Below are 21862 nucleotides of genomic sequence, written 5' to 3' on the forward strand. Positions count from 1 at the left end.
TGTTAGTTAGTGTGTTACCCACCTGGCATAGCGTGTTAGTTAGTGTGTTACCCACCTGGCATAGCGTGTTAGTTAGTGTGTTACCCACTTGGCATTAGGTGTTAGTGTGTGTGTTACCCACCTGGCATAGCGTGTTAGTAAGTGTGTTACCCACCTGGCATAGTGTGTTAGTTAGTGTGTTACCCACCTGGCATAGCGTGTTAGTAAGTGTGTTACCCACCTGGCATAGCGTGTTAGTTAGTGTGTTACCCACCTGGCATAGCGTGTTAGTTAGTGTGTTACCCACTTGGCATTAGGTGTTAGTGTGTGTGTTACCCACCTGGCATAGCGTGTTAGTAAGTGTGTTACCCACCTGGCATAGCGTGTTAGTGCGTTACCTACCTGGCATAGTGTTAGTATGTGCAGTCAGTGCATGTTAAAGACTTCTCTAGCCGCTCTCCAGGCCTGTCTGGGGGTAGCAGTAGGGAGTGGGACAGTAAAACGCTTTTCACACTAGTATTGAGCTGAACTGTACTTTGCTGACCTGGAACATTTCCTTTTCACATTGCCCTTTCCCAGCATGGGTCCAACAACTATGGTGGATGTGTAACCGTGCTGGCCCGGGCCGGCTCAAATCAAATCACATTTTTATTGGTCACATACACATGGTTAGCAGATGTTATTGCGAGTGTAGCGAAATGCTTGTAAAGTAGTGTGAGACGGGTTTAGCTTAGTCATGTGTGTGGTTGATGTGCAGTGAGTGACTGTGTGCTGTCAGTGACTGTGTGCTGTCAGTGACTGTGTGCTGTCAGTGACTGTGTGCTGTGAGGGACTGTGTGCTGTCAGTGACTGTGTGCTGTGAGGGACTGTGTTAGTGTCTGTCAGGATACACGGCACCTCGTACATTCATAATCCTCTGCACCATCCAGATATCATAGTTTAATGGTTGGATGATCTGGTACGAGGTCCACAGCTTGTCAACATGGGAGATCCACAGCTTGTCAACATGGGAGATACCAGTTACATTGATGAGGAGCATTCAGATATTTAGCCTACATTTGACTGATACAGTAAATACTGTGCGTACAGTAGCTGAAATGTCTACCTCTCTCTCTCTCTGGTACAGTCTTTGGGATTATGATAGCATGTTCCCTTTGATGCCTCATTAGCATGCATAGCCTAGCTAGCCTATCACCATGCCTTCCATAGATATGACTGCAGTCAACCAGAGCAGATTACAGGAGCTCATAAAGAGGGAGTGTGACTGGTTAAGAAGGACACCGCCTGAGAACGACTGTATGTGTGGGCGGGGGGAAGGAAAGGAGGGGCTAACCACTTGATCCATTAGCACAGAATCGATAAGAGAGGAAGAGTCACTTGTCTGAGCTACCTGTCTCTCTCGTTCTCTCTCTGTCCAAACTCACTGCTCTCAGTATCAATCAGGCTTAGGCTGTGCAGCAGTACAGTTATTTATTTATGTAGAGACTGTTCACGCGCTGCATTTCAGATCACATTGATAGGCTCATTTCCTTGCAATACACACTATCTAGATCTGTTCCCAGAACAGAACCAGGTTGCCTGGTTCCATGATGCAGCTCTGATCAGCCTCTGCCTGCCCACTGGGCACAGACGTCAGTTCAACGTCTAGTTTTGATTTACATTTGGTTGAGTTGTCAACTAACGTGAATTCAACAGAACATGTCACCATGTCATTGGATTTAGGTTAAAAGTTTGGTGAAAGAACATATGAAATCCCCTTACGTTGGTGACTTTTTTTCAAATCCAATCAGTTTTCCATGTTGATTCAAAATCACCACATATATTTTTTGGGTTGAAATTATATGGAAACGATGTTGATTCAACCAGTTTTTGCCCAAACGGTGCCCATAAACTCACCTTATTACCACTTGTATTTGTATGTTCTTGGCGGTGAATATGAGGCGATACTTCCAATACTTAAAAAAAGGCATGCTTCCTTCCTCCTCCTCCCTCCCTTCTGAGAATTATGGTGACATGATAGGAATGGTGAAAGCTACAGTATGTTGTGGAAACCTTGCTGTTAGCCTACCTAGCCAATGGGATGAGATCACTACAAGGAAGGAAGGAAGGGGGAGATTTATTTTCAATGTATTGGAACAAGGCCTCACAGTTCTATTTTGCTTTCAGGACTTCCTGACTGACCTGATGATGTCAGAAGTGGATCGCTGTGGGGAGAACGAGCACCTGATCTTCAGGGAGAACACACTGGCCACCAAAGCCATTGAGGAGTACCTTAAACTGGTGGGGCAGAAGTACCTGCAGGACGCACTGGGTAGGTGACATCCAGACACTGTAAAGGGGACAGTGCTACTATTACAGCAGAGAGCAAAAGTATTTTAAGATAGAAGAGGAGCCATGAACACATGGAATAGGCCTGTGTGTTGTTCATTAAGTATCATACTTCTGGCTAGTATCTGGCCTTCAGAAAAACTCCCTGTACTCTCCACACACAGTACATTTTTAAGTGACTCTTCAGATCAATTATTCATTGTTTTTCTGGAAAGTGACTGTTTCAGTGGTGGAAAAAGTATCCAGTAAAAATAAAGATACCTTAATAGAAAACGACTCAAGCAAATGTGGAAGTCACCCAGCAAAAAAGTCTAAAAGTATTTCCTTTTAAATACACCTAAGTATCAAAAGTAAATGTATTTGCTAAAATATACTTAAGTATTATAAGTATATTATTTTAAACCAGACGGCACAATTTTCTTGTTTTTTAAATTTATAGATAGCCTACAACACAGACATAATTTACAAATGAAGCATTTGTGTTTAGTGAGTCCGCCAGATCAGAGGCAGTAGAGATGACCAGGCTTGTTCTCTTGATAAGTGTGTGAATTGGACTTTTGTCTGTCCTGCTAAGCATTCAAAATGTAACATGTACTTTTAGGTTTCAGGGGAAATGTAAAAAAGTACATTATTTTCTTTAGGAATGTCGTGAAGTAAAAGTTGTCAAATATAGAAATAGTAAAGTACAGATACCCCAAACAACTACTTAAGTAGTACTTTAAAATATTTTTGCTTAAGTACTTTTCACCACTGCTTTGTTTGAAGCCATGTTGAATGATTCAGAGCGTTGGTCTGTCCTTGATGGTTGACTGGCACTCTTATTAAAAGTATGTCACCAAAGATAATGAAAAGGGAATCAAATAATAATGTCAGAACTTGGGGCTCTTTCGCTAGCTGTCTAGCGATGTAAAACTTTGGTGAAAGACAATCAGTGAGAAAATGATTCATCAATCTAGCTGCGGGGTAGAGATTTGAATCTGTCATCTGATGTCCGTGGACTCAATTCAACAAAGGGAACAGTATTGTTTTTTACCATGTTTTGTCATGCGCCACAGGCTATTTAACACACCACATTATAATAATCCAATAGTCCAACAGTTATAGCAAATAACAGCAGCAGTTTCCTTACCTAGTACAATTAGTGGGGTTTCTATCAGTGTGCATGACATTAGCGTGTGCCAACTAGCAGAACTGTACGATTTTAGTGCCAAAAGAAATTGAATCTGAATTGAATTTCTTTTGCCTCTAAAATCACTTCATAACTGTAGGCCTATATGTACTGTAATGGAGATTGTGGTCCTAGTCAGAGTAGTGACAACAGGCCTAGGTGCTGATCTCCCTCCCTCTCCCAGGAGAGTTCATCAAAGCCCTGTACGAGTCAGATGAGAACTGCGAGGTGGACCCAGGGAAGTGTTCCTCAGTAGACCTCCCTGAGAACCAGAGCAACCTGAAGATGTGCTGTGAGCTGGCCTTCTGCAAGATCATCGACTCCTACCGGTAAATAAACACACATCCCTCCCCCCTCACTGCCAATAGAAGTAGCTAGCATTAGCCCTCATATTCTATTACCGAGCTTTCACCATCATCTAATGAAAGCTTGAATTGTGCAAATTACGTAAAAAATGAATGTACCTGTCAATGTTTCCATGCAGTGTTTTTCCGCGGGAACTGAAGGAGGTGTTTGCCTCGTGGAGGCAGCAGTGCAGCAGTCGGGGCCGGCCGGACATCAGCGAGCGTCTGATCAGTGCCTCTCTGTTCCTGCGCTTCCTGTGTCCAGCCGTTATGTCCCCGTCACTTTTCAACCTGATGCAGGAGTATCCCGACGACCGCACCGCTCGCACCCTCACGCTCATCGCTAAGGTCACGCAGAACCTCGCCAACTTCACCAAGTAAGTGTGGGTGTGTGTACTAGTGTGTTAGTGATGCACGGGTTGACTTATAACCCACAGTCCCTGCGGTTATGTCTGCAGGGCAGGCTGGTTTAAATAGTGTGTGGGTGAAGAGCGGGTGGGTGGCGGGCAGGTTGAATAAAGAGAAAACAATACCTTAAAAAATGCATAAATGTATCATTCTTGTGAAATGTATATCTATAGGCTACATTGATGTTTTTCTTTCATACTTTTAATGCTATCTGGAATTAGAGAGTACGCCTAAACTTTAGGGTCTAACTGTACGCTCTCCAAAGAGCCTACACGGCAGTAATCAAATGCTTCTGGGAATGGGCAGAAAAAGTGAGGCGCTATACAAATTTGATCGTGCCAAGTCGGGGACTTCGAATAGGCCTATGACAAGTCAAGGGAACTGAAGCCTACTGTTCAGATGGGTTAAATGGAAACTGAAATCTGGACACTGACTGTAGGTCTATAACCTTTCACATAGCTGTAATAATATTAAAGAAGAGCAGATTCTCTGACAGAGGAAATGCTGCTTGTATCTAATTATGGACAAGTTATTATAAGCAGAAACGTATCTAAATCAGGCGCAACAAATCCTGCAACCCCTGTCAAAAAAATTGTTTTGCCGTCTCCGACGGTAGCCTATGGTGCATTTTCTATATTAGCTGGTTAGGGGCCTCATATTTTCACTTTATCACATATAAACTCAGCAAAAAAAGAAACGTCCTCTCACTGTCAACTGCATTTATTTTCAGCAAACTTATCATGTGTAAATATTTGTATGAACATAACAAGATTCAACAACTGAGACATAAACTGAACAAATTCCACAGACATGTTACTAACAGAAATGTAATAATGTGTCCCTGAACAAAGGGGGGTCAGTATCTGGTGTGGCCACCAGCTGCATTAAGTACTGCAGTGCATCTCTTCCTCATGGATTGCACCAGATTTGCCAGTTCTTGCTGTGAGATGTTACCCCACTCTTCCACCAAGGCACCTGCAAGTTCCCAGACATTTCTGGGGTGAATGGCCCTAGCCCTCACCCGCCGATCCAACAGGTCCCAGATGTGCTCAATGGGATTGAGAACGGGGCTCTTCGCTGGCCATGGCAGAACACTGACATTCCTGTATTGCAGGAAATCACGCACAGAACGAGCAGTATGGCTGGTGGCATTGTCATGCTGGAGGGTCATGTCAGGATGAGCCTGCAGGAAGGGTACCACATGAGGGAGGAGGTTGTCTTCCCGGTAATGCACAGCGTTGAGATTGCCTGCAATGAAAACAAGCTCAGTCCGATGATGCTGTGACACACCGCCCCAGACCATGACGGACCCTCCACTTCTAAATTGATCCTGCTCCAGAGTACAGACCTTGGTGTAATGTTCATTCCTTCGACGATAAAAGCGAATCCGACCATCACCCCTCCCTGGTGAGACAAAACCGCGACTCGTCAGTGAAGAACACTTTTTGCCAGTCCTGTCTGGCCAGCAACGGTGGATTTGTGCACATAGGCAACGTTTTTGCCGGTGATGTCTGAGGACCTGCCTTACAACAAGCCTACAAGCCCTCAGTCCAGCCTCTCTCAGCCTATTGCGGACAGTCTGAGCACTGATGGACGGATTGTGCGTTCCTGGTGTAACTCGGGCAGTTGTTGTTGCCGTACCTGTCCCGCAGGTGTGATGTTCGGATGTACCGATCCTGTGCAGGTGTTGTTACATGTAGTCTGCCACTGCGAGGACGATCAGCTGTCTGTCCTGTCTTTCTGTAGTGCTGTCTTAGGCGTCTCACAGTACGGACATTGTCATTTATTGCCCTGGCCACATCTGCAGTCCTCATGCCTCCTTGCAGCATGCCTAAGGCACATTCACGTGGATGAGCAGGGACCTTGGGCATCTTTCTTTTGGTGTTTTTCAGAGTCAGTAATAAGGCTTCTTCAGTGTCCTAAGTTTTCATAACTGTGACCTTAAGCTGTTAGTGTCTTAACAACCATTCCACAGGTGCATGTTCATTAATTGTTTATGGTTCATTGAACAAGCATGGGAAACAGTGTTTAAACCCTTTACAATAAAGATCTGTGAAGTTATTTGGATTTTTACTAATTATCTTTGAAAAACAAGGTCCTGAAAAATGGACGTTTCTTTTTTTGCTGAGTTTAATTGAGCGGTTGCAGGTGGGTTATTAGCAATTGTGGGTGACCTGCACACCACTAGTGCACATCCATAAAATGTGCATGTTTGTGTATGTTTGTCTGTTGGAAACCGCATCATTCCTTCTGTTTTTGTTTCTTTATCTGTCCAGGTTTGGTAACAAGGAGGAGTACATGTCCTTTATGAACCACTTCCTGGAGCACGAATGGACCAACATGCAACGCTTCCTGCTGGAGATCTCCAACCCAGAGACCATCTCCAACACGGCAGGGTTCGAGGGTTACATCGACCTGGGCCGCGAGCTCTCATCCCTGCATTCCCTGCTGGCCGAGGACGTCTCTCAGCTGGATCAGGTACAAGGATTACGCCACACTACTGGGATTTACTCTCCAATGTCACATTCTCACTACTTTCAGTAACCAAGCTACCGGATACTAGTCCTTTCCTATGGCTTGACAAAAGTGGACATACCGATTTTATATGTGAAAATGACATTATACAAAATAATTAGTTCATAGGAATTGCATGAGACATATGCATGGGAGATATCAGTGTACATTATTATTTTGTCTCCTGCAGAGCACAGCCTCTAAGCTGGGTCCCCTGGCCCGTATATTGCGGGACGTGAACTCTGCGCTGACCAACCCATCTGGGGTCCAGGTGTCCACCCCGACTGATGGCATGGGCTCTCCCCCCCTCCCCCTCCCATTGGCAAGCTGTAGCCTCTCCACCGGCCTACCTCTTCACAAGATAGTCGTGGACAGCGAGCTCTCTGGGTAAGGGGACCACAGAATTCTAATGAGAGTGTTATTTATGCTTCGTATGACACACAATCTGCAGAGATCTGGAGATCTATATGGGAGTTTACATGATCAGCATTTCAACATTTAACTTACAGGCCCAATGCAGTTGTTTTTATATTGCTATCAAGTCATTTCTGGGTAACAATTAAGTACCTTACTGTAAAACGTTTCCATTCAAATGGAAAACACTCTTTCTCAAGCAATAATTTTGTGTGAACTGTCTGGTAGTGGGAAGGGGAAAACCGAAAACTAGCTGTTATTGGCAGAGTGGTTTGGAACACTTTTTGTTATTAGTCTATTAACTAATTTAATGGTGACGTCACAATGGATAGACAACTCTCGCCCATGATTCAAATTTTAACACTTTTACGGTTTCGGTTTCATAAATTGTTCATATGTGACCAGCCGGCTCGATTTGGTCTCATGTAGCAAATTTAGAAATATTTTTTTTTTTTACATTCGATAAAAGCAGAGACTCAGGGCTAGAAGATGGAGGAATAATGGGAAAGTAATTCTGCTTTGAAGGTTAATAAACTTGTAACCCCACTTTTGAGAAAATGGCCCTTGAATTTTTTGTACACCTTCTGGAGTATTCTTCTTTGTCTACACCCATTCAGCATAGTTCACACCCTCTTAAGCCTTAGCCCAACCATCTCTTTAAGAAGGCCATATTCTAAACAGTATGGTTAGTACAGTAGTGTGCTAAACAACCAAAGATTTCAAGAATAAAAGCTGGTTTATACTACGTCTATCAACATGCCTGTATACAGTTGTCATAGTGACATCATGAACATTCCATTGTCATCTGACATCAAACTTGTCATTATGAAAAAGTATAAAGACGAAAACGACAGGCTGCATAGACATCGGCAGCCTGGTAGTCCAAAATAGCATAACTGGTGTATTTTAACACCAATAAACCAATATGTTTTTTAAATAATTCAGTATATGTCATTTTGGCGAACCAGGCAACTAAAAGCAACTTTCTAAACAATGTTTTAGTTCTAGTTTTTAACTAGCTAGCTAACGTTAAGTTAGCTTACGGTTGTGAGTGTGACATGTAGCTAGCGCATAACGTTATTACCTCATAACGTTACTACCCTGCATGAATATACAGTTAGCTAAAGCTAACCAACTAGGTTCAATGTTAGCTAGCTAGCTAACATCAGGCTCTAACTAGCAATACAAATGGCCCAGAGATACGAGTAATATTATCTAGCTAGCGAGCAAACGTTAGCTATCTAGCTAACAGTACGCTTTAACTTGAAATGAAAATTTGAATTGTATAATATCTGAAAATGTAGCTAGCTAGACTCTCTTACCCGTATACATGGATGAATGCTTCTCCCTCTCTTTCTCGGATGCCATGGTTGCACTTAGTTTGAGGATGTAATCCAGAGACAGGTGTTTTTTGCAGTTCTTCGTGATATATTTCAAAAAAGCCTTATTAGAAAGGATTACCGCCACATACTGAGCAGCTCATGTTATAGACCAGGGGTGGGCAACTCTAGTCCCCGAGCACCTGATTGGTGTCACACTTTTTCTCCATCCCTAGCAAACAGAGCTGATTAATCAAATTGCATTCTAAACTGAAGAGCATGGTTAGGTGATTATTGGAGTCAGGTGTGTTAGCTGGAGCAAAACTGTGACACCAATCAGGCCCTCGAGGACTGGAATTGCCCACCCCTGTTATAGACAGAAGCGTGCTACATGGCAGACCAATCCAAACTTATCTCTTGGCATGTCCAGCCTATCCATTATCTCAGCCAATCATGGCTAGTGGGAAGGTTCCTGTCTGGCACAGCGGTCTAAGGCACTGCATCTCAGGTGTCACTACAGACCATGGTTCGATTCCAAGCTGTATCACAACCGGCCGGGATTGGAAGTCCCATAGGGCGGCGCACAATTGGCCCAGCATCGTCCGGGTAGGCCGTCATTGTAAATAAGAATTTGTTCTTAACTGACTTGGCTAGTTAAATAAAAAATAAACTGACTTGGCTCGTAATTTAACAATTGCATTCGTATTTACAGATGGCACATATGGTGTTATTAAGGTACATGAAAGTTCACGTTCCAGAACGTGCAAAAAAACGCATTTAGATTTTTTCAAATGTTTACGTTCAAATGCCTCTCCTGTGAAGTAGTGGCGCGCGACATATGTCTAGCTTCCTGAAATGAGTCACATATGATATAAAACACTGGAAAACAGAATTTTGACTTCACTGGGCCTTTTAATAGATGTTGATTTTACAATTCATACGTTATTTTAACAGTCCTTTGAAAACCACAAGGATATTATCTTTACAGTGTCTCTGGTCTAAAACAACATTTCTCTCATTTGATGCCGTTGTCTTGGTGCAGGTTGGTGGATTTTACGAGGCTGCCATCGCCAACCCCAGAGAACAAGGATATATTCTTTGTGACGAGGAACTCTGGCATCCAACAGTCTCCAGCCAGAAGCTCCAGCTACTCGGAGGCCAACGAGGCTGAGGTGCAGCTCCCCAACAGCAGCAAGAGTCTGTCCATGGTGGACCTGCAGGACAGCCGCAGCCTGGAGAGTACCCCTGGCCCCAGCCCTGGCTCCCCCAGCGACATGCTCTTCAATGACAGCCAGTCCCCAGTCACCCCTGTGCCTGGGGGTTGGGCCGCCCGCACCCCGCAGGGCATCATCCCCACCCCGGCCCCGGACCCACTCTAAGGAGGACAGGTCAGACCCCTACCACCCCCAGCACAGAGAGCAGCACCCCAGGGAGGCCCACCCAGCTCCTGGCCCCGCTCTCCTTCCAGAACCCTGTTTACCAGATGGCCACGGGGATGACCATGAGCGTGTCCCCGCGGGGTCCCCTGGCTGACTCGGGCTCTGATGGCCACAGCTCCGTCAGCTCTCAGGGCAACAACACAGAGGACACCCCCAAGCATCCGGGGGTCTTCCTCACCCAGGGGGTGGCGGTCAGTAGTGGAGGAGGCAGCAGCAGTGAGTTTACCACCCGCCGCCAGCTGTCACTCGGGGAGCACCAGCCCAACGTGCCGCGGCAGAACAGCGCCGGCCCTCAGCGAAGGCTAGACCAGCCCCCTCCGCCCGTCACCAGGGGCAGGACACCACCCAACATGCTCCAGACAGCCTACCCCGGTCCGCGGCCCTCCAGTGGCAGCATGATGTCATCATCCCCCGACTGGGGGCCCAGTGGCGGCAACCGTCTGAGACAGCAGTCGTCTTCGTCTAAAGGGGACAGTCCTGAGACCAAGCAGCGCACCATTCACAAAGTGAGTAGAACATGTAACATCAGGGGGGGTCTCACTGTGGGTGGTGGAGCATTCAGTTCTTGACACAATTACCATACCCTGTTCAAAGGCACTTCAATATTTTGTCTTGCCAATTCACCTTCTGAATGGCACACATACACAATCCATGTCACAATTGTCTCAAGGTTTAAACATCCTTCTTTAACCTGTATGTTCATGTCATTGTCAGTCAAAAATCATTCAAATTTAGTAGAATAACGACAATGTTACAATGCAAACTCCCTTGCACTGCTTCGCAAAACACCTTTTTCTTAGTAGTTTAGGTGTTCTGGCCCTCATATTCCCATAATTTGCTTCTGAAGCCAGTTTTGTAAACAAGGTGCGGGAGTGGAGGTATTTATTTATTAAACTTTTATTTAACTAGGCAAGTCAGTTAAGAACAAATTCTTATTTACAATGACGGCCCTGACGACACTGGGCCAATTGTGCGCCGCCCTATGGGACTCCCAATCACGGCTGGACACATACAGCCTGGATTCGAACCAGGGACTGCCTCTTGCACTGAGATGCAGTGCCTTTGAACGCTTCGTCCATGTGTGTGTGTGTTAACTATCTAACTGTACTAGAATGCTGCACCATCGAGAGCATCCTGATTGGTTGCATCACCACTTGGTATTGCAACTGCTTGCCATCTGAGGTTAGTGCGTCCGGCCCACTACATCACTGGGGCCAAGCCTCCTGCCATGCAGGCCTCTATACCAGGCGGTGTCAGAAGAAGGCCCTAAAAATTGTCAAAGACTGTTCTCTGCTATCGCACGGCAAGCGGTACCGGACCGCCAAGTCTAGGACCAAAAGGCTCCTTAACCTCTCTAGGATGCTAGCGTCACATCTGGCCAACATCCAGTGAGGTTGCAGAGCGCCAAATTCAATTACAGACATGCTCATTTAAAAAATTCAGAAAACAAAACATATTTGACATAGGTTTAAAGATGAACTTCTTGTTAAACCAACCACAGTGTCATATTTATAAAATGCTTTTCGGCGAAAGCATACCTAGCCCAGAACATAGCCCAGTTGACAAATTATTACAAACAGTAACCAGCCAAGCAGAAGCGTTACAAAACTCAGAAATAGAGATAAAATTAATCCCTTACCTTTGCCACCATATGAAGGATCATCAATCAGAAGACATTAATTTACTCAATAAATGTACCTTTTGTTCGATGAAGTCTCTTTATATCCAAAAACCTCCGTTTTGTTAGCGCGTTTTCTTCAGTAATCCACAGGCTCAAACTCAGTCAAAACAATCAGACAAAAAAATCCAAATTGTATCTGTAAAATTCATAGAAACATGTCAAACGATGTTTATGTTCAATTCCTCAGGTTGTTTTTTTAAATGATCTATAATATTTCAACCGGACAATAACGTTGTCAATATAAAAGGTAAACAAGAAATGCACATGCGCCTGAAAAATCTCTGCGACACGTTAGGGTCCACTCGTTCAGACTGGTTTTACTCCCTCATTTATAAGAATACAAGCCTGAAACAATTTCTAAAGACGGTTGACATCTAGTGGAAGGCATGGGAACTGCAAATGGAGTCCTAAGTCAATGGATACTGTAATGGCATTGAATAGAAAACTACAAAACCAACAAAAAAAACGACTTCCTGAATGGATTTTTCTCAGGTTTTCGCCTGCTAAATCAGTTCTGTTATACTCACAGACATTATTTTAACAGTTTTGGAAACTTTAGAGTGTTTTCTATCTATATCTACCAGTTATATGCATATCATATATTCTTGGCCCGAGTAGCAGGCTGTTTAATTTGGTCATGCTTTTCATCCAAAATTCTGAATGCTGCCCCCTACCCTAGAGAGGTTAACAGCTTCTACCCAAAAGACTGCTAAACAGTTAATCAAATGGCTTCCCGGACTATTTGCATTGACCTCCTTTTTTACACTGCTGCAGCATAGTCAATTTAGCAAATTAACACTGGAGTGATAGATAAGCAGATGATGATGTGCAACTAGAAATACTGGTGTGCAAAAGAGCATAAAAGTAAATAAAAACAATATGGGGATGAGGTAGGTAGGTAGATTGGGTGGGCTATTTACAGATGGGCTATGTACAGCTGCAGCGATCGGTTATCTGCTCAGATAGCTGATGTTTAAAGTTAGTGAGGGAAATATAAGTCACCAGCTTCAGCGATTTTTGCAAATCGTTCCAGTCATTGGCAGCAGAGGACTGGAAGGAGAGGCAACCAAAGGAGGTGTTGGCTTTTGGGATGATCAGTGAGATATACCTGCTGGAGCGCGTGCTACGGGTGAGTGTTGTTATCGTGACCAGTGAGCTGAGATAAGGTGGAGTTTTACTAAGCATAGACTTCTAGATGACCTGGAGCCAGTGGGTCTGGCGACGAATATTAAGCGAGGACCAGCCGACTAGAGCATACAGGTCGCAGTGGTGGGTGGTATAAGGGGCTTTGGTGACAAAACGGATGGCACTGTGATAGACTGCTTCCAGTTTGCTGAGTAGAGTATTGGAAGCTATTTTGTAAATGACATCGCCAAAGTCGAGGATCGGTAGGATAGTCAGTGTTATGAGGGTTTGTTTGGCGGCGTGAGTGAAGGATGCTTTGTTGTGAAATAGGAAGCCGATTCTAGATTTAATTTTGGATTGGAGATGTTCAATAAGAATCTGGAAGGAGAGTTTACAGTCTAGCCAGACACCTAGGTATTTGTAGTTGTCCACATATTCTAAGTCAGAACCGTCCAGAGTAGGTATGCAAGATGGGTGGGCGGGTGTGGGCAGAGAATGGTTGAAAAGCATGCATTTGGATTTACTAGCGTTTAAAAACAGTTGGAGGCCACGGAAGGAGTGTTGTATGGCATTGAAGCTCGTTTGGAGGTTAGTTAACACAGTGTCCAAAGAAGGGCCAGATGTATACAGAATGGTGTCGTCTGCGTAGAGGTGGATCAGGGAGTCACCCGCAGCAAGAGCGACATCGTTGATATATACAGAGAAAAGAATCGGCCCGAGAATTGAACCCTGTGTTACCCCCATAGAGATTGCCAGAGGTCCGGACCACAGGCCCTCATTTTTGACACACTGAACTGTGTCTGGGAAGTAGTTGGTGAACCAGTCGAGGCAGTCATTTGAGGAACCAAGGCTGTTGAGTCTGTCGATAAGAATACGGTGATTGACAGAGTCGAAAGCCTTGGCGAGGTCGATGAAGATGGCTGCACAGTACTGTCTTATATCGATGGCAGTTATGATATCGTTTAGTACCTTGAGCGTGGCTGAGGTGCACCCGAGACCAGCTCGGAAACCGGCTTGCACAGCGAAGAAGGTACGGTGGGATTCGAAATGGCCAGTGATCTGTTTATTAACTTGGTTTTCGAAGACTTTAGAAAGGCAGGGCAGGATGGATATAGGTCTATAACAGTTTGGGTCTAGAGTGTCACCCCCTTTGAAGAGGGGGATGACCGCCGCAGCTTTCCAATGCATGCGCAAGTGCAGTCTGGTTAACTACTTTCCCCTTAAGAAGATTCTGACAGATTACTAGACAGACTCGATCCTCCCAATCCGTATATGACATGAGACACATTTGACAGAAGTATTGAAAGTAACAAAAATTGGAGTACCCAACCGTGTGTTATGTTCTAGTATCGAAAATGTACAGAATTTTTGGTATACCGTGCAACACTAGATTTGATAAGCTCTTAACCTCTTACAGCTACCCCCCTACTTTTTTCAATTTCCACCTGAAGACATACCCAAATCTAACTGCCTGTAGCTCAGGCCCAGAACCAAGGATATGCATATTCTTGGTTTCATTTGAAAGAAAACACTCTGAAGTTTTTGTAAATGTGAAATGAATGTAGGAGAATATAACACAATAGATCTGGTTTAGATAATACAATGAAAAAACCATACTTTTTATTTTTTATTGTTGTATCATATTTAAATTGAACAAGACAAAACAAACATTCAGATAGGATGATGGGGACAATTTCAGTGAAACACATAAGAGGGCAACAGTACTTGTGCAAAGTTTCAGAATGATAACTTCCAAAACATGACATTTATCATGAAGTCACCCAGGTGTCCCACACAAGTAGCCCAAATGTACCCAAGTGGCCAAAATGGTGAAGTTATACATTTTGAATGGAATAATTATATACAAAATACCAAAATAGTATTCTAACACCCCCCCCCCCCCCAACAAAATTGAGAAAAAACATGAAAAAAATATATATACATTTACAAAATAACACTTTCAATATTTGGAAGACCCTCAGTCCTCTACACAATATTGTGCTGCTGATGCCAGGTGCCATAGCAGTCTCTTTCTGCTGTAAAGCAGAGAGTCACCAAGCATGTGGTGCATGTGATGGGGTACTTCATTTTGCAAAGAACACAGCGACGCCTCCATGCTGTGCCCTTTTGGTCCTGAGGCACATCCATGCATGCAGAAATACATTTGGGCAGATGTGGTGTTCACCACTTGTGGCAGGAGCAAAAGGGGCCGAGGTAGAGGGGCCAGAACGTGGTGCAGTGGTGCTGTAGCACGCAAGCTCCTTGGTGAGCAGCTCTCTGAAGGCTAGCTGTGAGATGGAGGGCTTTCCAAAGCTCTTAGCCATTTCCTTGTGTAGGATGAATGCATTCACCACAGCAATGTCGATGAAACGATAGAAGAAGGTCTTGTATCATTTCATTGTCTTATGAAGAACATTGTAATAGCCTATCAGCGCATCTGACAGGTCCACACCTCCCATGCTCTTGTTGTAGTCCTTGCCCCAGTAGCGCTGAGACAACAGGTGTCCGGCTGGATGAACCAGCTTCAGTGGGGGATGGACACCTTGGCACTGGGGGCTTCCATTCGGAGTCAGTGTCACTGTGAAAGAAACTGTTCAGTTAGAATAGTTTCACATATGAGCCCTGTATCAACAGGTATAATAAACAGAGATATATAGAGTACAGGGAACATAAGGTTGAATATATTATTATAGACCTGCTAGATCTACTGTCTCATTTATATTATGACAGACCAGCTAGATCTACTGTCTCTATTATATTCTGACAGACCAGCTAGATCTACTGTCTTTATTATATTACAACAGACCAGCTGTATCTACTGTCTCCATTTCACTTTTGCCATTGTTGTGGGCCTGCCCTCCCCTCAACAGCCTCAAATAGGCTATTTCACATGGGGGTGGGGTGGGGTGGAGCAGCAGACACACGCATCTCGGCCATGCTCCCTCTAATCCACAATATGTATATATACACACACAAACATAGGCTATGGGTCATACACATACATACAAACATAGGCTATGGGTCATACACATACATACAAACATACCCCCACCCACAATGTATAGCCAACGTGTACTTTACACATTTCATTAAATGTTTATATATTGCTACTAAAATGTTTTTAAAAAATCACAAATAATATTTTATATTATTAATTTCAAAAAACAGCATTAGCATGAGAAGAACTTACCAGTCCAAAACGATGTCCTCTCCATTCAAAAAATATTCCTCCATTTGGGAATCAAAGCTATGCTAGCTAAATGAATCTGTCTCACTTTCCCGATCAATTTCTTCTTAAATTGTGTGTACATCTGTATATCTAGACTTAGATTTAGCTTTCCCTGACTTAGTCGCCATGATATGTAAACAGCTGAAGATGCGCTTTACCAAAATAGTGCTGTGCGTAACATGCGTGGCTTCCAGTATGAATCTTCAATGGCGAATGACCCTATTTACGCTAGAGTTTACTACATGGGTTGGTCTTCCAACACATAACCATTACATATTGCCGTTTACCTCCGCTCATTGGCTATCGACCAAGCTAGATTTCAAGACGATCAGTGGTCATTGGGTTAAAATACAGTCAATCAACGAAACAGCTGTCATAACATTGGTGCACAATGATGTCATTACTTGTTGTCTTCAAATCGGTTTCTTTCAGTCAATACGTCCCGCGAAATGACCCACCAGTTTGGTTGTGTTACAAACAACCAGTTGATTGCAATGAAACCAAACATGACTGGATAAAGTCACGTTTAGTGTGTGTATTTACATCAAATGTGTTGTCGAAAATTGAATGAGACGGAATTCACGACACAAGCCGTTCACAAAATGTTTTGTGTATAAAAATTGATTTTTATCAAACCAAAAGACCATTCATTGTGTAACAATGAGCATTGGGATTGCAAACAGAGGAAGATCATCAAAGGTAAACTATTTATTTTATTGCAATTTGTGATTTTGTTACGCCTGTGCTGGTTGAAATAGTTTTTTTTATGGGGCTCTGTCCTCAGATAATCGCATCGTATTCTTTAGCAGTAAATACTTTTTTAAATCTGACAACGCAGTTGGATTAGCAAGATTCTAGGCTTTCGAATCATGTGAGACACTTGTATTTTCATGAATGTTTAATATGACTATTTATGTAGTGATCACCGTATGTTGTCGAATTTAATCCCGCTAACGGGTTCGGTGCGCAGAGAGGTTAATGTCTATCTGGCAGAATTTGGATTGCATGTACTAGGTGTTGCAGGTAGGAAATTAGATTCTGATGAGGAATAACTCTGCATAACCAATGGCTGAACACCAGAATAATAACACACAGAGCCAAGCCCATTAGCTTTGCTAGCCTTACTTCATCTGTGGCCTAGAGGGGTGAGCCAGGCGGGATATGACCTCGGTGGCGGTCTCCAGCTCTCACTCACTGTGGTTGGTGAAGAGAGTATGGCTTTAATGCCCAATTGGCCTCGATAAGCATTAATAACACTCAGCCTCACTAAGCGAATAGCAAATCACCCAGGGCAGTGAGTCCATAGGCGGTAACCTACAGGCCTCAGTGCTGAAGCCTGCGAATGGAGTAGACAGGCAGAATTAATTGTGTGACTGTGGACACCGGAGTGGTTATTAAATGCATGTTCCACTCAAGTAAATCAGTTTTGTCCCTGGTCTGAATAAACCCTCATTGTTAACAGATGGAGTATTAAACTAGCTAAACTCAACTGCACCCCTCCCCTTGGTAATATTTGGGATCTCTCTCCATGGGTTTGTGGTGGTCGCCTGGTCCCAGACAGAGTAGGAGGAGTGTGTGGTGGTCGCCTGGTCCCAGACAGAGTAGGAGGAGTGTGTGGTGGTCGCCTGGTCCCAGACAGAGTAGGAGGAGTGTGTGGTGGTCGCCTGGTCCCAGACAGAGTAGGAGGAGTGTGTGGTGGTCGCCTGGTCCCAGACAGAGTAGGAGGAGTGTGTGGTGGTTGCCTGGTCCCAGACAGAGTAGGAGGAGTGTGTGGTGGTCGCCTGGTCCCAGACAGAGTAGGAGGAGTGTGTGGTGGTCGCCTGGTCCCAGACAGAGTAGGAGGAGTGTGTGGTGGTTGCCTGGTCCCAGACAGAGTAGGAGGAGTGTGTGGGGGTTGCCTGGTCCCAGACAGAGTAGGAGGAGTGTGTGGGGGTTGCCTGGTCCCAGACAGAGTAGGAGGAATGTGTGGTGGTTGCCTGGTCCCAGACAGAGTAGGAGGAGTGTGTGGGGGTTGCCTGGTCCCAGACAGAGTAGGAGGAGTGTGTGGTGGTTGCCTGGTCCCAGACAGAGTAGGAGGAGTGTGTGGTGGTTGCCTGGTCCCAGACAGAGTAGGAGGAGTGTGTGGGGGTTGCCTGGTCCCAGACAGAGTAGGAGGAGTGTGTGGTGGTTGCCTGGTCCCAGACAGAGTAGGAGGAGTGTGTGGTGGTTGCCTGGTCCCAGACAGAGTAGGAGGAGTGTGTGGTGGTTGCCTGGTCCCAGACAGAGTAGGAGGAGTGTGTGGTGGTTGCCTGGTCCCAGACAGAGTAGGAGGAATGTGTGGTGGTTGCCTGGTCCCAGACAGAGTAGGAGGGGTTTTTAGAGAACACACCAGGGGGCAGGTGAAAAGACGGGTTAACATATTGACTAACTGAACCATTTTGCTATTAAACAAATCAATCCCATAATTTATTAAAGTCTTCTTTATCGAGGTTTTAGAGACTGGATTCCACGTTCTCGTGATTCCTTAATAACATTAAATAGACAATTCCAGATGGTTAATTCACCAATGCAAAAACAACCACCCCTGTGTCTTCCCCTTGCTTCACATGTGTTCCTCTGATCCCCCTAGCTGAATACACTGGCTCTGCTCTACTCCTCAGTAGACACTGGCTTCCCATTGAAGGGCATGAGTACTCGAATGGACGTCAAAGCTTGTTCTTTATCCATTTAAAAAAAAAAAAATGCTTTGACTCTAGTGTTCCATTTGTATATGTGCATTTGCAGGGCACTACAAAAAAGAAACCAAGCATCACACTGTTCTTTTCCCTAAATGCCCTTTCCTTCCGTGTCACATTCCCTCCATTCCAACCCCTCCCTCCACACGTGCTCAGTGCGCACACAAGCTCCTGTTAGGCCTACAGAAATAACTGTCTATAAAAATATATCGAACTGATGGGATACACAAGCTACATTCCTTTCCAAATGATGACAGTTTTATCACAAATTCAAAATGGACTGGTTGATTGAAGTAGGAAAATGTGTTCCAACAACAAGTGGCAGTTTTTGAATAATTGCATCCCATCTATTTTCCGCTTAAGCTACTTTTCGAACTGCTAGTGCTAGAATTAGAATTAGTTAGCCTAGGCTATAACCCCCCAAAACAAACAGGTTCCACACTGACAATATGCAAAAACATTAGTTTGACTAAGACAGAGTGTATTTTCATCAGACATATGTCATGGCCTTAATTCATCACTATGCAGTGTTCAATGTGGAATGTTCATCCATTTAAAAATTCAAAAGAACAGGCAGAATAAACTAAATTGAACGTCTGTATATCGAAAATAAGATATTTTAAATCTCCGTTTCAAATGATCCCTCTGAGAATAACTGCTCCAGGCATGAGATGTGCATCACTTCACACTGGAAACTTTATTAATTTGGATAAATATTCTGTTATATTTTATTCTTATATTACATCATGTTTTTTTTACTATAAAATAGGTGCCTTGACTGGGCTCAGGAATTAAGAGCGTCTGTCTACTAAATGAACAAAACAAGGCTATGCCATTACACAGCCATAGAGTTCTACAAGCAGGTTACTGCCTTTTTGAAGATTGTGTTTCAAGATATAATATAATAACCAGTTGATATTATGGTTTCAATAAATTCATCTTACATGGCACTTGCTTTTTTATTGAGGCAATTTAGCTATTAGGATTTGTTTGTAATGGTTATGATAAATAAGGCATTGTTGTGATCTGTTGGCATACTGTATAGATACATGCGCGGGCCCAGTGCGGGCCTTGTGTTCTAAAAATATATATTCTCAGTTTGAGTACTCAAAAAAAGAAACGAGTACTTGAACAGCCAAAACATGTCAAATGGCCATCTCTATCCTATTGTAGCTTGTGATTTTCATCATGCAACATTTATTTACCCTGCCTCACTTCTTCTAACAATTACTTACCAGACGGCTTGTGTGTGTTGTGTGTGTGTGTTCCACCAGGCGTCCTCCCCTGTGAACCCCAATGCCCTGGATCGTACTGCTGCCTGGCTGTTGAATATGAATGTCCAGTATTTAGACCATGAGGGAGTTGACCCAGATACCAAGCACAGGGAAGACCTCAGAAACAAAGAGGAGCTCACCCAGACTGAAAAGGTAATGTCTAGCATCTTGTAAAACCTAGCATCTGCTACAACGCAACATCGCAATAATATTCAGCACGGCTACTCTACTTCTTTAGAGGAGTAGCATAAAGTCAGAACATATTCATGGTTATTAACATGAGCTATCAATACGAGATTCTAAGGTTGTTATTAATGAAGTGAAAGTGTTGCGGAGCCAAAAGCAAAAAACGGACAGAGGCACTGTATATCTCCCTACTAGCAGGTCTTGATTTGAATGCATGTGGCTATTAAAGGGTTATTTGCTGCTTAAGTGGTATGAAAATGATACTGTGTGCAGAGAAGCACCATGATATACTGTATACTGGTGGTGAAATTATAGTACAGTATACGAGTTGAATTAGCCTCTCTATTCTGACATTGTTGAAATGTAGGTAGACTGCCAGGTGTAGGTTGACGTTTATTGTCATGAATCTTGCCCTGGAGGCAGAACTTAGTGATTTCCACTAGATGGGCCAGCTTGCAAAGTCATAATTGGCTATGTTGTAAAAATTCAAGAAAACTAAAATGTGCTTTTTGGTATTAAATTAAGGTTAGGCATTAGGCTAAGCAGTGTGGTTAGGCATTCGGCTTAGCAGTGTGGTTAGGGTTAGGCACTAGGCTTAGCAGTGTGGTTAAGGTTAGGCATTAGGATAAGCAGTGTGGTTAGGGTTAGGCATTAGGCTTAGCAGTGTGGTTAGGGTTAGGCATTCGGCTTAGCAGTGTGGTTAAGGTTAGGCATTAGGCTAAGCAGTATGGTTAGGGTTAGGCATTCAGTTTAGCAGTGTGGTTAAGGTTAGGGTTAGATGTTGTGGCTGTGCCAGCTAGACCACTCTGCAGAGCTGCCTCCAGGGCAATATTCATGACAATAAATGCCAATCTGCTAGATGGGTATAGGCGGAACTGCACACACTGAAGCTCAAGAGAAGATTTATCTCAACAGGCAAGTGTGTGCCCTCCCCTCCCTCTGCCAATTTCCCCAGCTACTCCAATGAATTATACACCAGCAACATATTGCACTTGAACACACTTACAAGCTGAAGTTACAAAACTACACGGACACATTTTCATCACACACATTGGATTTCAAATTGTAGATGTTTTTAAGAGGTGTTTTAGTGATTATTTCACAGTTTTCATATCTGCCAAAGTGAGAACCAAACACAAATCAAACTTCTGTTCATTATTGTTGACAATTACTACCTGTAAATGCTCTTTATAAAGTCCTTAGTTATAGTTAGTTGAAGGGCTCTTTAATCTGTTTGTATTAAACAGACACAATACAGTACTCAGTGCTGGAATATAATATTTGAAGAATTTGTTTCAATCCCTATGGTTTTAGACCGGGTTCTGTCTACTGTATGGTTTCTATGGAGTCTAGTTGGTACATTACACAACAGCAGTGTCTTTTTTTAATAGTTTGTTAAATGCTGTGGGTTTTTTTCAGGAATATGTTTGGGATTCACTTGCTTGCAGAATTTCCCAGAGACAGCAGAAATGTACCTGAAAGCTTTGCAGGATCCCACATTTGAACCCAGACCCATTTGAACCTAGCATGACTAGCAGCTTTGACTTGATTGTGTACCTAAGTTTTCAGCCATTAGCATACACCGTAAATTACAGTAGTTACTCCACATAAGATGGTATGACTACTCTTCTGTCAGCAGTTGAGCCCAAGAAAAACAGAATCCATTTTTTTATTTTTTATTTTATTTAACTAGACAAGTCAGTTAAGAACAAATTCTTATTTACAATGACGGTCTACCAA

At 43.7% G+C, this 21862-nt stretch overlaps 1 protein-coding gene across 1 annotated transcript in view; it reads left to right on the forward strand.

The window, feature by feature from the left end:
• LOC115111316 (disabled homolog 2-interacting protein-like) overlaps positions 1-21862 on the forward strand; it is a 135396-nt gene that overhangs the window by 107661 nt on the left and 5873 nt on the right. Inside the window, 8 exon segments of the mRNA XM_029637238.2 lie at positions 2146-2290; positions 3660-3804; positions 3960-4196; positions 6504-6705; positions 6932-7128; positions 9517-9826; positions 9829-10419; positions 19937-20089. Coding sequence (XP_029493098.2) covers positions 2146-2290; positions 3660-3804; positions 3960-4196; positions 6504-6705; positions 6932-7128; positions 9517-9826; positions 9829-10419; positions 19937-20089 — 1980 coding nt within the window.

The sequence above is a fragment of the Oncorhynchus nerka genome, linkage group LG27 (genome assembly GCF_034236695.1).
Source record: "Oncorhynchus nerka isolate Pitt River linkage group LG27, Oner_Uvic_2.0, whole genome shotgun sequence".
Classification (NCBI taxonomy): Eukaryota; Metazoa; Chordata; class Actinopteri; order Salmoniformes; family Salmonidae; genus Oncorhynchus; species Oncorhynchus nerka.